This window comes from Neolamprologus multifasciatus, chromosome 20, assembly GCF_963576455.1.
Source record: "Neolamprologus multifasciatus chromosome 20, fNeoMul1.2, whole genome shotgun sequence".
Taxonomy (NCBI): domain Eukaryota; kingdom Metazoa; phylum Chordata; class Actinopteri; order Cichliformes; family Cichlidae; genus Neolamprologus; species Neolamprologus multifasciatus.
This window is the reverse complement of record NC_140458.1, coordinates 11,649,890-11,665,245: the sequence shown is the minus strand read 5'-3', so window position 1 is coordinate 11,665,245 and position 15,356 is coordinate 11,649,890. Positions and strand designations below refer to the sequence as shown.

General features: G+C 40.2%; 1 protein-coding gene across 8 annotated transcripts in view; it reads right to left on the bottom strand.

The window, feature by feature from the left end:
- Nucleotides 1-5: 5 nt before the first annotated feature.
- The window catches only part of LOC146494510 (uncharacterized), a 31,417-nt gene continuing 16,066 nt past the window's right edge, over nt 6-15,356 (bottom strand). For 7 of the 8 annotated variants that reach the window (XM_085147289.1, XM_085147290.1, XM_085147293.1 and 4 more), the window contains 10 exons: nt 10,416-10,950; nt 9,895-10,054; nt 9,691-9,807; nt 9,448-9,552; nt 9,134-9,290; nt 8,408-9,023; nt 8,149-8,302; nt 7,950-8,039; nt 7,650-7,845; nt 6-7,500 (listed from right to left, as the gene is read on the bottom strand). In XM_085147289.1, coding sequence (XP_085003415.1) covers nt 1,445-7,500; nt 7,650-7,845; nt 7,950-8,039; nt 8,149-8,302; nt 8,408-9,023; nt 9,134-9,290; nt 9,448-9,552; nt 9,691-9,807; nt 9,895-10,054; nt 10,416-10,950 — 8,186 coding nt within the window. In that variant the 3' untranslated portion in view covers nt 6-1,444. The remainder of the gene's footprint in view (nt 7,501-7,649; nt 7,846-7,949; nt 8,040-8,148; nt 8,303-8,407; nt 9,024-9,133; nt 9,291-9,447; nt 9,553-9,690; nt 9,808-9,894; nt 10,055-10,415; nt 10,951-15,356) is intronic. The other variant, XM_085147291.1, reaches the window with a different exon arrangement.

Below are 15,356 nucleotides of genomic sequence, written 5' to 3'. Positions count from 1 at the left end.
AAACTGTAATGACTTCCTTGTTTATTTTAAATAAAAGATTTCCAGTTGCAGTTCAAACTTTATACAGATTATCTCTTAAGACCTGAGAATTACACTACTATGGAAAACAGAGAAATTAATCCTAAGTAAAATGACAGAAAACAACAGAACAGCAGTAACAATGCTTGAGTTAAACTAGACTCCTGCTATACAAGTTTTACACATGTGGAGGGTTACAGAAAATATGTAGACCCACTTTCGCTTATTGTGATTTCCAGACTACCCAGCAAGAGGCCTCGAAAACCTAAAAACTAATTAAGTATTGCCTTAATTTGTCTGAAGTTTGAATCCATTGTGTGTGTGTGTGTGTGTGTAAATCAGCACCCACTTTACAAGACAACCAGTAACAATTAATACCTCAGAGTTATGAGTAATCTTTACAGTGATCAGAAGATCTGAAATGTTTCACCAAATAGTTTTAGCAGTTTGTATTTAAAATAATCCAGCTTTTATGTCTCAGAATAATTTATTGCCACAAAGGTAGTAAAACTGTCACTTTTCTTTGATATGAGATTTGCTTGTTAAATTAACTGGTTTCAAGCTATCAATCTAAATGTGATAAAATAAGACTTCATATAAAGTGTGTTACTTTATTGACTTCTTGCATTCTAAAAGAAATGGAACGGGTCATTTTTAACCAACAGAACTACATAAAAGAAGATGAAGGCTACCATGTTGACAGTCTGGCTATTAAAAAAAACAAACAGAAAAAAAAAAACTGTACATTTTCTGTACAAAACATTTATGACTTTGTCAATCTACAAATACAAATAAAGTTAAATTTACAACTGAAAATTATATTTAGCAGGACTTTTACTAATAATCAGAAAAACAATAACAAAAGCATCTACTTTGAAAACAGAAAAACTACAACACAATAAACTTAAATGGTAATCTCTGAGCACTTTTCTATCAAGTTACAAAGTTGGATTTTTTTGCATGGCTTTGCCTGTATGTCATATTAAAATTTAACAAGCACATGGGTAGTCACTCTCAGTGAGAAAAGAAATACATTCATTGGGCATTATGATAAGGTATCTCTGTCAAGTCTAACAATGCTAAGCAATTTTAGATGTCTGATTCTTCAGCTTTAGGTCCTTAAAGGTCTGCATGTTTTTCCCAGTGACTAATCTGGCTCACCATTGCTTTAATTTCCAACACTGATAATAGAGGTTAATTGGTTGTTGTTTTTTTAAATTCTGAAACCCATTATTATTTTTTCCCCCAAAATCGACTTTATCCTTTGTTTCTTCTTCCCTTATGATTGGACCTTCAGGTGTGCTATTTTCTTTCTTCTTTCTTACAAGCAGGTTTTACCCATTCTTTACATGTTATCAATTTACCTACATCTACTCCGCTCTGTCTGTTGGAAATGTGTTTTAGTTTCATGCCAAAATCCAAGCAATCATATTTTGGGGAAACGTATGAGACCTTCTTTTGGAGTGGGAAGTAAGGCACCTCTGTGTCTTTGGGGTCTTATGGCTTGCTGATTTTGTGGGTTTTCAAAACCAGGGAATGGTTTTCCTCCGCTATTTGGACCTGGGCCACGGGGCCTATTAAACTGTGCCAAATGTGGATCTCCAGGACGTTGGAATCTTGCAATGGGACGAGGACCTCTTCGTTCATTAATGGGTGTTTGATCTCTCTGCCTGGGATCTCTCCCCCTTATATTTGGGCCCCTACTAACATAACCTGCCCCCCTTATATCTGACACCTGCATGTCATTATTTGGATCTGACTCAGACCTAGTGTTGTCATCCCACCTACCAGGTCCATTTCTAAAATCTGAACGCTGAGGTGATGGCCCCCTGCTGTCTGTTTTATTGGGCCCCAAACTTCTCATTTTTGGACCTCTACTTTCCCTTCTGAAATCAAATCCTTGTCTAACTGGTTCAGGATTTTCAGGTTCTACATTATGCCTTTCAGATCTTAGATCACCACTATCTGAAAATCTCCCATCACACCTTGGAGCTTCAATGCTTAGATTTCTGTTTGCAGGTCCTGGGGGTCCTAGATCTCGACCTGCTGGAGGTCTTCTATCAGGGCCTTCCATCTCAAATTGCCTCCTGTTTAGACATGAATTCATCAGGCCTGGACCTCCTCTGAGAGCCCCACGCCCTTCAATGTTTGGCCCTCTCATTTTCCCCCTGACACTTGGCAGCCTCCAGTCGTTTCCCATATCTGGATGATTGTGCATATGTGATCCTGGCCCTGCTTTTCTGTCTTGTCCTCTATTGTCTAGATCTCTTTCTCCTGTAAAAAATTCCCCAGCACCCTCTCTATCAAGCTCTGTCCAATCATTTCCATGACCTCCCCTACTTGGCCCTGGGCATACCATATCTGGATTTTCTTCAACAGGCCCTGCACTTCTGCAGCCAGGAGCATTCCAGTTATGTCTACGACCCCTTACAGGTCCTTGAAATAACATACTGGGTCTATTCTGCATGGGACCTGGTCCACTACTTTCAGGGCCTCTCCATTCACTAAATAGGCCTTGATTAATATCTTCTTGGTCCTGTTCATCTTGACCCTCTTGGATAGGTCCAAATCCTCTACTAGCATATGTTTCCCAGTCATCCACTGAGCATTCTCTGTCTTGTCCTAAGAATTCTATATTGGTCCTTCTTTCATCTGACCTTTGTTCCTCTGTGTCTGGCCCTCTCCTCTCAGGAGCAGAACCCCAGAAACCGGGCCCTGGTCTTCTAATGTTTTTCCTCATAGGCCTTCGACCTCTAAAGCTCTGGCCCAATCTATCAGGTTCTGGGGCATGGTAATCTGGGTTTTCTTGAATAGGTTCACATGCTACCCAGTCATCCCTTCCCCCATGTCTTGGATCTTCAGTATTTGAACTTTCATGTTTGTAGCCTGGAACTCTGAAATCAGGGCCATCTGATTTTCTCCAACCTGGTCTTGAGCCCTCCATATCTGGATATCTTTTTTCACTGTAGTCTGGACCTATTAGAGTTATTCTGTCAGGCCCAGGATCCACACCAGAACCTGGCCTTTCCACCCGCTGTGCACCAAATTCTGGACCCCTCCTATGAGGCCCTGGAATCTCCATATTTTGATACCCAACTTCTTTTCCACGACCCCTGAAATGTGGTCCACCTCGTCCTCTGTTGTGAGGCCCTAGATCTCCCACACCTGGACCAATTCTTTCAGGCCCAGCAACACCAATATGTGAACCTCTCCTGTCAGGACCCTGTCCACTTGTGTTTATTTCTCCAGGTCCTCTCCTTTCAGGTTCTTGGCTATGCATAGGAAAATGTGGTATTTCATGTATTGGCCCACTAAAATCTGGACCTTGTGAAACTCTGCCAGGCCCCATAGCAAGACCTCTACAATCAGACCCTAGCCTGCTGATATCAGGACCTCCAGGTCCTCTTCTCTCGGGCCCAGAACCTTCTATAGGTCCTGGTCCCCTGAACCCAGGACCTCCAGGTCGTCTATTCTCATGTCCAGGACCTTCGATAGACATACTTTCCCTCTCATGCCCTGATACTTTAAATTCTGGACACCCAGGCCCTCTCCTATTAGTCCCAGGATCCTCCATGGAATTTCTCCTTTCAATTCCTGGACCTCTACTATCGGACCCTGGACCAGCCATATCCAGACCCAACCTTTCACCCCAGGTTCCCCTGAAATCTGAACCACCAGGAACCCTGATGTCATGTACTTTTTGCTCCATATGTGGACCTTTTTTCTCAGGTCCTAATCCTCTAAAATGTGGACCCACAGGACCTCTTCTGTCAGGTCCAGCAACCTCCATGGCTACACTTCTTCTTTTAGGTTCTGGTCCCACAAAATCTGAAGCCCCTGGTATTCCTAAGTCAGGTCCTTGATTGTCTATAATGGGGTCTATCCTTTCAAGTCCTCCTTCCATGAGGTGTGAGTCCTCTGGTCCTCCACTATTAAGCTTTGGATACTGCATGTTTGGACCTCTCATTTCAGCCCCTGGTTGTCCGAATTCTGGGCCTCCACTCCCTCCTGTGTATGGTCCCTGGCTTTCCACGTTTGAACCTCTTCTATCAGACAAATGGACACTCCATTCATCTTGTACCAATGGCGCTTCCCTGACTGAATCTGACCCTCTCCAATGATCTCTTATGTCTGATCCTGGGCCATTCCAATCTGGAGCACTTATATGTTTATTTTGATTCCCCTGATCCCTTAGTCCTTGACCTCTCCAATCTGAATTCAACATGTTTGAATTAACTGCATCTGCATGACTGCCACCAAGCTTGCCAAAATCTGCATTTGTGCCATGTGGCTGAAGAGTACTTTTACGGGGGCACCTTTCTTCAAAAGCCATATTGCCATCATGTCTTGACTGCCTAGGAGGTCTTCCTAAGCCCATAAACAATGGACTTGACTCCCTCATCCCACTACTTACATCAGATCTAAAAATCTGACCTTCATCTTTATCTTTTTGTCCTCTACCACCTCCACTACTATCTGGAGCCATAGCTTCTACCTGTGGACCCCCAAATGACTGCCTTGTTTCCATTTTTTTCACATCTTTGCTGATATCTGTGTTTTCTGGCTCTGATCTATGTTCATTTGTCTTTGGACACTGTAAACCTTCCTGCACACAACTAACATTTTGGTTTCTCTCATTAACTTCAAACAGCCCCTTCATATCTGTATTTAGATGATACACAGCTGATAAAGAATCCCTTGGACCTGTACCAACATTACCAGGTGCAGATCTGTCAGACAAAGGGCCCTTCATGATGTTAACTTGTATTTTGCGCTGGAGGCTTGTCTCCCCCATATACAAATTTGTAACAGTAGGTACAATATTTTGTCTAACATCAGGACTTGGGCATTTTATTTCTGGATTTACACCAGAAATAAAAGGCACACCAGCATTATTACTATCTTGTGCTTCACTTCTCATTTCTGAATCTCTCAAGGCTGGCCATGAACCAGTTATTACAGTATTTTGATGTTGAATACCTTGTTCTCTCATTCCTAAAATTGTACTTGGATTTGAATATCCTCCCTCTTGACCCTTTGTTTCTGAATGCTTGAAGCAAGGATTGTCTGCTAGTGTCTCATTATGTGTCTCTGTCAGACCTTGTCCCTTGGCACCAAAAGCTTTCAGATTCAATGCTCTAAAATCCATGCTTTTAATATTTGAGATCACATCTCCAACAGACACAATTGCTTGACCACAAATTGGCAAACAATTATTTTCAAAGACTCTAACATCTTCCCTTGAATCGCTGACTTCATCCGTTTTAACAGAGTCATTCTTTTCTATGCTGCTAAGTTTCACAAACTGTGGTTCTGGATCTGGGCTTTGGGGAGAATCTCGAATAGGTGGATCAATTTCTCTAAGAGGAATTGTACTGTCAAGTTTGCTGTGAAACAAATTGTCCTGTTTATAGAGTTTATTTTGCTGTGTCATATCATGGTCACTCAGTGAAATCTTTTGAAGCTCCTGAAATTTTGGTGGTTCGGAAATCTCAAGCTTCACATTACATAGAGGTTCGTGTGAGTGTTTTTCAGAGATCTCAACATGATTACACTCTGATTTTTGTCCATCTGGATCACTTTTGATTGTAACATGTGATATGTTACTCTCTTCAAATTGTCCAGCAGAGTCTAGAGAACTGCATGGAACACTTGCATGTTTTGATTTCTCAGGGACCTGAGGCAAGGGTCCTCTGTTCAGTTTTGGTGAAACTGACACAGATTCTGTTTTTGTAGAAGAAGATGGGGATCTTCTACGCCCAAGAGAATGCCGGCGTGTGGTATGATCTTTGCGATGGCGTCCCTGCCGTTCAGATGGATCTCTAACTCTGTGTCTTGACCTGTCTCTTTCACTCTTTCTGTGTCTATCCTTTTCTCTGTGTCTTCGGGACCGGGAACGAGAACGATGCTGTGACTGTCTTGAAGGACTTCTGTAGCGGTCCCTTTCCCGATGACTCCGCTTTTTTGGTGATGACCTTCGTTTTCTACTGTGGTATGAATTTGGAGACATACCCTTGTGAGAGCCACCATACCTTGCTCTAGACAGAGAGTCTATAGTTGTTACAGTTCCCCCCTTAAAAACATCATCTTGAATTTCATTGAAAAGTGATTCATCCTCAGGATCATAAGCTACATCAGAATCTTCAATCTCTCCAGCAGATGAATATTTGTCAGATTCCACACCTTTCTGTGTTTCATCTTGCTTTGCAACACCATCTGTATCATTTCCTAAATTTTTGACAGGTGTTGCGTCTTCTACTTTCACAGCTTGTGAATCCAAATTTGAATTGTCCACAGTCTCTGTAAGGGGGGTAGCCTTGTCTGTTGTTTTTGAAGATTTTGACTCTGTTTTTATAATACCTTTCTGCAGAGGTTGGTTAAGCGGCAAAGATTTTTGTGGGGGAGACATAAGTGAATCCGAAACAGAAAAGTGAGCCATGAACATTCCCACAGCCTCTCTCTGCTGACGTAGTGCTTCCTCCTGCTCTTTTAACTGCCGTTTTTGCTCTTCAATTTGTTTATTGAGTTCCTCAAGCATCCTCTGTTGTTCACTTAGTGTTGCAGCTGAGACAACCACTGTGCCTGTAGGGAGGTGTGGCATGACTGCAACTGCAGCAGAAGTTTGTGCTGGGGAAGAAGTGGAAACCGTCGCTGGGCATGATGGAGAATCAAATGTTTGAGTTGTAACAGGGGGCTTTGCTACAGGAGTATTACTTTGAATATCTTCAAAGATAGTGTCGTCCTCTGGATCATAGGCCACATCATCTTCCACAAAGCTTGATAATGCTGGGGCATCAGCTTTAATTTTTTCTGTGGTCTGTGGAGCAACGGTTGCATATCCCATTGCTGGATCATATTCTTCCTCTGGGTCATATGGTCGGTCAAAGTCATTTTCATCTTCAATCTCCTTGGCTTTGGTTTTGTGTCCATACTGTTGGACAATTGGATCCACCACTGATCCAGAAAGCACTGGGTTCTTCTTAGCAGTTACTGTTGTTTTTGTAGAACGTCCATCAGAGACAGTGGAGTCAGCCTGATTACCACGAAACAAGGTACTCAAGATTGTCTGTAGTGGTGTCTTATCACTGGATGCAGTAATGGGATTTTTATCAGAGCTGCTGTTAAAGGTGGACTGTGTTGCAGCAATAGTGGCTGAGGTAGAAACAGAAGGGGCCGCTTTAACGGAAGTTAATAGAGATGGTATGGTGACTGAGCCAGAGGAGGAAGAGTCTGTTGGTGACCCAGGGCATGATGGTGAACCAGGAGGGGTGGTACTAGCAGGAGTCTCTGGATCATAGGGTTGGAATATCTCCAATTTGTCAGAACCGTAAAGGACTGGTGGTTTTGGGATCCACATAGGGTCCTTGGACATATGAACTTTGGGTCTTTTGTCTTCCATTTCCTGTGGCAAACTTCCTGGACGTTTGACCTTCTGGACGATTGCTAGACCAAGAAGAAGATTGGGCCGGTTTCTTTCAAGTCCTGGAAAAAAATTAGATAACACATTAGAAAACACACTAAGGCTAACAACTCTCTGGTATGGTTTTGGTATGAACCCTCACATATTCAAACATATAAAACAGAAAAATGTCAATTATTTATGAATAGGCAGCAGTCAAAGCATTTCACACCTGGTCCTTCAAGAGGTTCTAGCATAGATGGGATTGGTTCCTTTGCACTGAGTGGGACAAGGTATACATCTTTGATGGAACGGCTGCTATTGGCGACCACACCAAAACGACCTCTGCTGCTGAAATAGGAAAAAAGGGAGACATAGGCGACCTCCTCTTCCTCTGTTGCAGGGTGAAACCGGATCACACATAACTCCTAACAAATACAAAGCAAACAAAAGTGCATGTAAAATACTGATGTAGCCTCAACATTATTATATGTGGTAAGATGCAAAAAGAAATACAGCATATTCTGCTTGCCTTTGTAACTGAGGTCTTTAGTTTTGCAACGTAGTCCCACACTGTTTGAGGCATGATTCGTCCTCCAATTTGTATAGTGTCAGGTAGATCCTATACAAACCACAATAATAAATGCTTTTTATATCTCCACCCAGTGACAATTATAAATCCTTTTGATATAGCCAGTAAAAAATGTAATTAATAACATGCATTACAATACCGCTTTAAGATTTTCAGCAGATCCTGACACCAGATATCCCTTGGTGACAAACTTGGCTACAGTGAGCATGTTTAGAAAACCCTTCCACAGTATTTCCTGCTTTGCCAGGAACTGAGATGTCTCACCATCAGCTGGAGATTCAGAGATCACGGTTCTGAAACAGAAACCACAACAATCATATGTAAACAATGTCCAGCTTCTGACAAATTTAAAACAAAAAACAATAAGCAAAAAAACATTGGCTTGGAGTTCTTTATACCTCGAGCGTGGGCCATAAAGTCTGGGATCAGCAGTAGAAGATGGCTTCATTAAGATGGATTTAGGTACTGTTTTGGTTGGTGGTAGTGATGATGCTACGTTCGATGCAATGTTTTCTTTAACAAGAGCATAAGGAGCAGCCCGTTTATGAGTTGTGTTACTGGGACCAAAGGTGCTACTAGACGAAGCTGAGAACCTGTTTGCAGTGCGGGGATCACGACGCTGTGTAATGGTTACTGTGGAAACAGGTGGAACCAAAACTGGTATATATGGTCTTTTTGGTGCAGTAGCTTTAGAGGTATCTGGAGTTGGGGATGCAGGGGACTCTATGGTAGGAGAAGCAGGAGATTCTAAAGTGGGGGAGGCTGGAGAATCCATTATAGGAGAAGCAGGTGATTCCACTATAGTCAGTGCAGCAGAATCAATATTGAAATGGGATGAAGGGTCCAATAGGTTGGATGCTGGAGAATCCATGTCAGGAGAGTCAGGTGGTGCCAGAAGTGGGGAGTCATCCCCTGCAGACTTTCTCCAAGAGAAAGGTTCGTGCTTATCTCTGGATACAGATAGCTTGGATTTTTTCTTTGCAGGTTCCTCCTCGTCCATAGGTTGCATTTGGCCTTTAGGAAGGAACGACAAACTACTTTTGAAAATCTGAATTCAACAGCTAATCAGCAGATAATGATGTCTAGTAGTTTTTACATTTATTCTCATCGTTTTTGAAATTTACCTGTGCATATCTTGCATTTTAGGTCAAATAGATGAGTTTTGTGCTCTGATGTTGTGTCTTTTAGCATGCAGGCAAGAACATCTGGCACTGCATTGGCCAGGCTTGTTTGGCTTGCCCTGGGCTTGACTGCAAGAGCAGGAAGACTTCTCTTCTGTTCCTGTAAAGCAACATATACCAACACAAGAACACAAAAAACAATTCTTAGTCGATATTGATGTAACGCGTCATGAAAAAAAAATGATGTAAAAGACACAGCATAATCACCATAAAAACTGTATATCCACCTGTTTAATTTAAATAAGATAGGTACGTACCATGCTATCAGGTTTTCTGTCAGATTTTGCAGGATTCAAACTGGGTAAATCAACCTTAACTGCTTCAGGCTTGGGCAAACTAATTTTAGCTGCTGTATCCTTAACCTAGAAAGACATAAGCAACCATTTAAGATAATCACTTATGACAAAAGCATTGGCTGATCTTTATCAGGCCTGGTATCAAGTAGAAGCATACAATACAATTTTATTTCACTGATATGGTTTATGACTAATATTATTTACCACTGTTGTTTCTTTTACACTTGGCTCAGGTGCTTTGGTAGCCTGCATATCCTTCTGGCTCATCCTAACTAGTCTGAAAGGATTGATATCGCCATGTACCACACAGTATAACAAGCCCTAGAAGACATAAAGAAGTAGATTGTCAATTTGATTTATATTTATATGTACATAAACTAAAATTGGTGTTAACAAATTTCAACATACCTTGTTTCTTGGGTCTTTTAGGTTGAACATTATAGTTCTGTACTTGTTCATGTATTTGCTGTCTGTGTTGCGAAATATGTCAAACATCTCCATCTCAATGCTTGCAACAAGCTTTGCAGCTTCGCTCTCAGACATCTCCAAATCCTCACATTCACACACCCTTAACAAATGGAAAAAGAAAAAGAGATGCTGTTTTTCAAGACTGAGAGACATTTATTTAAAAAAATTAAAGCTTAGTTTGAGAAAACTGTTAAATTGTCTAGGACACTTATTTACACTGTGTTGGTAATGCTACTTAATAACCAGTCACCTAGATGAGAATGATTCTGAATTGTGGAACGCAAATAAAACAAATGTTGGTTCCCTCAGCACAGTTCATTACTGCCTGCTCAAGTGTCATTGCCTATTATTATATGTTTTTAATAATCTCATGTTACATTTACTCCCCCAAAAAAGCAGAATATGTGCAATAAAAAAACCTAAGGCTGTGACTTTCATTTAATCAGTGATATAGTTCTCACCTTTTGAACAGGATGCTGGTGAGAGAGCGCTGGATACTCTGTCTGACCTGGTTATTGGGTTGAGAGGGCCTGGAGGAGGGTGCACTGGGTGCGGGTGGCACCGGCAGATTTCGGGTTTCATTCAAGGGTGTGGGGGCTGAAGACGGCTTCTGGCATGATGCTGAGACTAACGTGTGGCTTGATGGAGACTGAGATCCAGACTGCTTCTTTGGTATAACATATGTGGTCTTTGTTATCATAAGAGCCCCAGTCTCATGATGTCTGCGCGCTGAGGTGGTTGGGGACGATGTGGCTGGAGTCGGGCTAGATTTTTCTGGGGCGGATGTTACTAGGGGATCTGATTCTGATGACTGATGCTTTGGCAAGTCACTGTTTACAGTTTCCTTTGCTCCTTCTTCACAGTGGCTTTGTGGCTGGGCTGCTTCAGTGGTAGGTTTAGAAAGGAGACTTGCATCTAGTGAAGGGTCTTCTGGAGATTGTGCTGAAGGAGATACAGCTTCCTTCTCAGCCTCTACCTGTTCACTGTCCTTATTAGCTGTTAGAAAAAAAAAGCACAAGAGGCCATTCTGTAAATATGAAGAAATCTTTCAGAACAGTCTATCAAATAAATCTAACTGTGATAAGAACCAACATGGCACACTAGATAAACAAATAAGTGGCATCTTAAAGAAAAAAATCAAAATTTCTTACTGCAAATCCATGAATAAAAAACTGGTCTTGAACCCCATTAACTGCTCCGATACTAAACAGTAAATATAAAGATTTACAAGTTTTGTATCAGATTCAGAGTCCCATCTATAAGATTCGGATTCAAATTGCCAGATGTGTGAATAAACTTGTAGTTCATATGTTTTTTGTTTTTTTTAGATTAACCAATTCAGCCTGGTTAAACATACTCTAAATGATAACAAGGTAAAATGTTGTACTTTGGAGCTACAATGATTAATCCAAGAGCAGTTTAGGCATTTTAGATTTGCATGTACAGCTACACTTAATCTTTGCTTTTCAGCACTGCCTGGCTTTACTCTCCTCACTGTTTGCAGTGAAAATTCTTGCATTTATCTTAATTTATTTGTTGTTGTTTTTTAGTTTTGCATTAAAAAACAACAACAAACTGAGCTAAAGTTCAAACAATTCTGAATACACTGAGTTTTATGTGTTTAATTTTTGGTTGATCAAATATCAAACCTTAGTAAAATGTGTTTTTATATGCTATTGTTGGGGCAATCATCCATTTTATTTATTTATTTATTTTTTTTGTAGATGCTGAGTTCACAATAAAGCCCAGTATAGGTGGATATTTGAAATCTATTGTGGAGAAGTCTTTGTTTGCTCATTGCTCCATGAATACTTTCATTCTGGCATATAACTATATTACTCTGTCTATCCAGAGTAATGCTAGCAAGTGAACTGTATATGTGCAGTTATTGTTTTCCGGTTCCACTCACTGGAAGAAAAAGAAAAAGATCCTTTTTTGTATACATCTATATTCCATGTACGTTTTGTATGACTTCAGTACTATGTGTTTGGTAACTCTTGTACCAAAAAAAGGACAGACTTTCCAAAACCTCTGCACTCATGGGGTGTATTTGTTTTCCCCTCAAAGGCTTTTTAAAATTTATCAGCAATTATTGTTTACTGTGGAATGCTGAGGCATTAAAAAAAGTGTGTTGAATCTCATGAACACACTTCACATTTATCACTATGAATGAGAATTAACCACACAGGCATAGTTCTGTGATTCCAAACTACTGAAAAATAGACCCAATGTATCATTTATATTTAGATTACAAATTTCACATGCACACAAAATGTTTGATAAATGTGCTTTAGAGCTCTGCTATAAGGAGGAAAATCATAATCTATTGACTTCCTGTGCCTGACATAATAACACAAGTTCTTCCAAATAAAATTTCATAAAAAAAACTAACATCAGATCTTCATAAATCACACTGCCTGCTACTGTGTATTGGACTTGCTGTGTAAATAGCTGTCTGTGCATAAGACACATACAAATAGCTCTGATATATTAGTGCAGAGCCACTGGGATAATAAGCAAAAACATTACAATATAAAGCCAGTTGTATTGATGAGGATGTTTCCAAAAGGATGTTAATAATCCAGCCCAAAACCTGAACTTGGTATTGATATAAAGTTAATTGTTGCTATTTATGAATTACAGCTGAATGAAATGACCACATTTTATGTTAGCTCAACCAAAGACAAACAACAATAAAGGCTTGTGTGTAAACCTGTATAATCAAAGTGCCCCTGAGGACAGGTAATGTGACTATTACAGGTTATTGTAAATAGTTAATCCCATATTTAACCATGCTAATAATTTTAATATTTATATATTTAATATTTAGCTTCAGTTTTATTGTGAGAATAAATTATTTTTGTTCAACAGCTAAAACACCAAAAAAAAATATATGCAATTTGTATTGCATATATAAATTGATAAACTGCACAAGTGCTATAAAACATCCCAGCTTTGCATACTACTCTGTTAGGCAAAACTTTTAAAATTGCTATATATAAACACAGCTTTTGAAACCTAACACAAATAATGTGTGCATTTTTCAGCCTTTCCACTTTTGAAACTGATGAATTTTATGCATAACATATAATACACTGGTCCCATTTGGAATATCAGACAAATACCATCCAACCTCTGCAAGACCACACAAAGTCCTGTAGACATTGTATGGTGTGGTTTGGAAGTCTTAATGTTCACATGTGGAAGTGTTTGAGTATTTATTGTGGGATTAGGACGGATGGCACAGTGTAGCCTCAGCTTAGCAAGAATGGGAAAGATGAGCTTTTTTAGGTCAGTGTATGGCATGACCATTATTATGAAGCAGGAGGCTTAAATCAATGCAAGGAGATTTTGTATGAGTAATGTAGGCTCTTAACCTTGGATTATAAGGTGCCTTGAGGTGACTTATTGTGAGTTTGCACTACATCAATAAAAAATTAAATGAAAAGAAAAAGTGAACTTCCAGAAATGATGAAGGTTATGGTCAGAAAACCCAAATTGATAAAAGAAAGAGGAAACAATGACACATCTTCAGAGAGACAGGAAGCACCGTAGATTGTAAAAAGAATTTGGAAAAGCAAGAAAATAAAAGATCAGGGATTTAGTGCGTCATCTGCAGAGATTTCACTGCTTTCTTTTGTCCACTGACAAGCAGAAAGGCTTAAGACAAAATGAACAATATAAAAAAAATAAGGATAGAGCAAAGGAACAAACATGCAAGTGAGTCACTTTCCACATCTATGAGCTAAATCATGAAGAATCTTTATTTGTGTGATTAGGCTACTGTGTATGTGAGTCAAAGTGAGAAAGAAACAAGCATTTGCCACAGTGAGTAGGTGCAAAGTTATGATGCAAATACTTTTCAATTGTTCAGAACACATATCTATGAAGCTCCTTATTTATTGACTAAAATGAAGAATGTCGTCACTTTAGGTATTTGTGCTGAAGTTTCAATAAATGTTCAGCAAGGAAGTTTTTCAGTCACAAACTGCCTTTGGTCTTCTGAAGGTACATTTCTGCTTTAATCCTGTTCTCACTCTTTGCATAATTTCCACTGTCCCATACCGTCAGACATCATTATAATGAAAATGAACACAAACACCAACCCATTAACACCTTGACATTCAGGATCCTCCTGAGGACTTAAGGCAAAGGCTCCATCTACTATTTCTTTGATTAACCTAACCACTATCAGATGAGGTGTCTTCATAGTGTCCTACTATTAGTGAAAAAACAAGAGTGGGCCAGGTGTCAACAACTGATATTTGCTGCAGACTTCAGTAAAAACAGCTTTACTTTTCCCTGTTCACTATACGTGTTAATTGTAAATATTGCTTTTGTTGTTTTTTTGGTGTATTTACTGACAGATGTACTAAATCTGTCAGGAAATCAGTTATTGCACTGTGAAAAACACAGAGCACCGATGTGGCAGCTAACTGCAGTTGGCTTAAAGTTTAAATAGCAATGAATCAGTATCTAGCTCCCATGAGGTCATTTTGAAAGCTGCACCATAGGCATACCCAAACACAACCCTGACAGCAGTCCCCCCTTTTTCTGTCAATGGACTTGAGGTAGAATACTTAATATACACTGATTTGGCAAAATATGACTACTGTCAGGCGAAGTGAATAATACTGATTGTCCCTTCATGATGGGCATTTGTTAGTGGGTGGGATATAACTAGGGGGCAAGTGAACATTTTTATCCCCAAAATTGCTGTTTTAGAAGTAGGACACATGGGTAAGGGTAAGGATTGAGTTTTGATCAAAGTCAAATTGTGATGGCTAGATGACTGGGCCAGAACATCTCCAAAACTGCAGCTCTTGTGAAGAGTTCTGGGTCTACAGCAGGCAGTATCTATCAAAAGTGATTAAAGGAAGGAACAGTGGTGAACCAGCAACAGGTCATGGGAGGGCAAGGCTCACTAATGCATTTCGGGAGTGAAAGTTGTTCTATGTGGTCTGTTCCAACAAACAAGCTCCTGAGGCTCAAATTGTCAAAAAAGTTCATGCTGGTTCGTACAGTACATTGGAGTTTGTTGTGTAATGGGCTGCATAGCCACAGACTAGTCAGGGTGCCTGTAGTGACCCCCCTCCACCGCCAAAGAAGGGAACGTGACCAGCAGAACTGGACCACAGGGGAATGGAAGAAGGTGACCTGATCTGATGAACCACATTTTATTTTACAAAACGCGGATGGCCGGGTGGGTTGTGGCAGAACATGTACACTCTTTCATAGAAACAATAATCCTTCATGGCCGTGGCCTCTTTCAGGAAGACACAAAGCAAAAATGGCTTAGCAATGGTTTGAGGAGTACAAAAATGAGTTTGATCTCCCTAGAACTCAATCCAATCAAGCATCTGTAGGATGTGCTGGCCAAATAAGTCTGATCCATGGAGGCC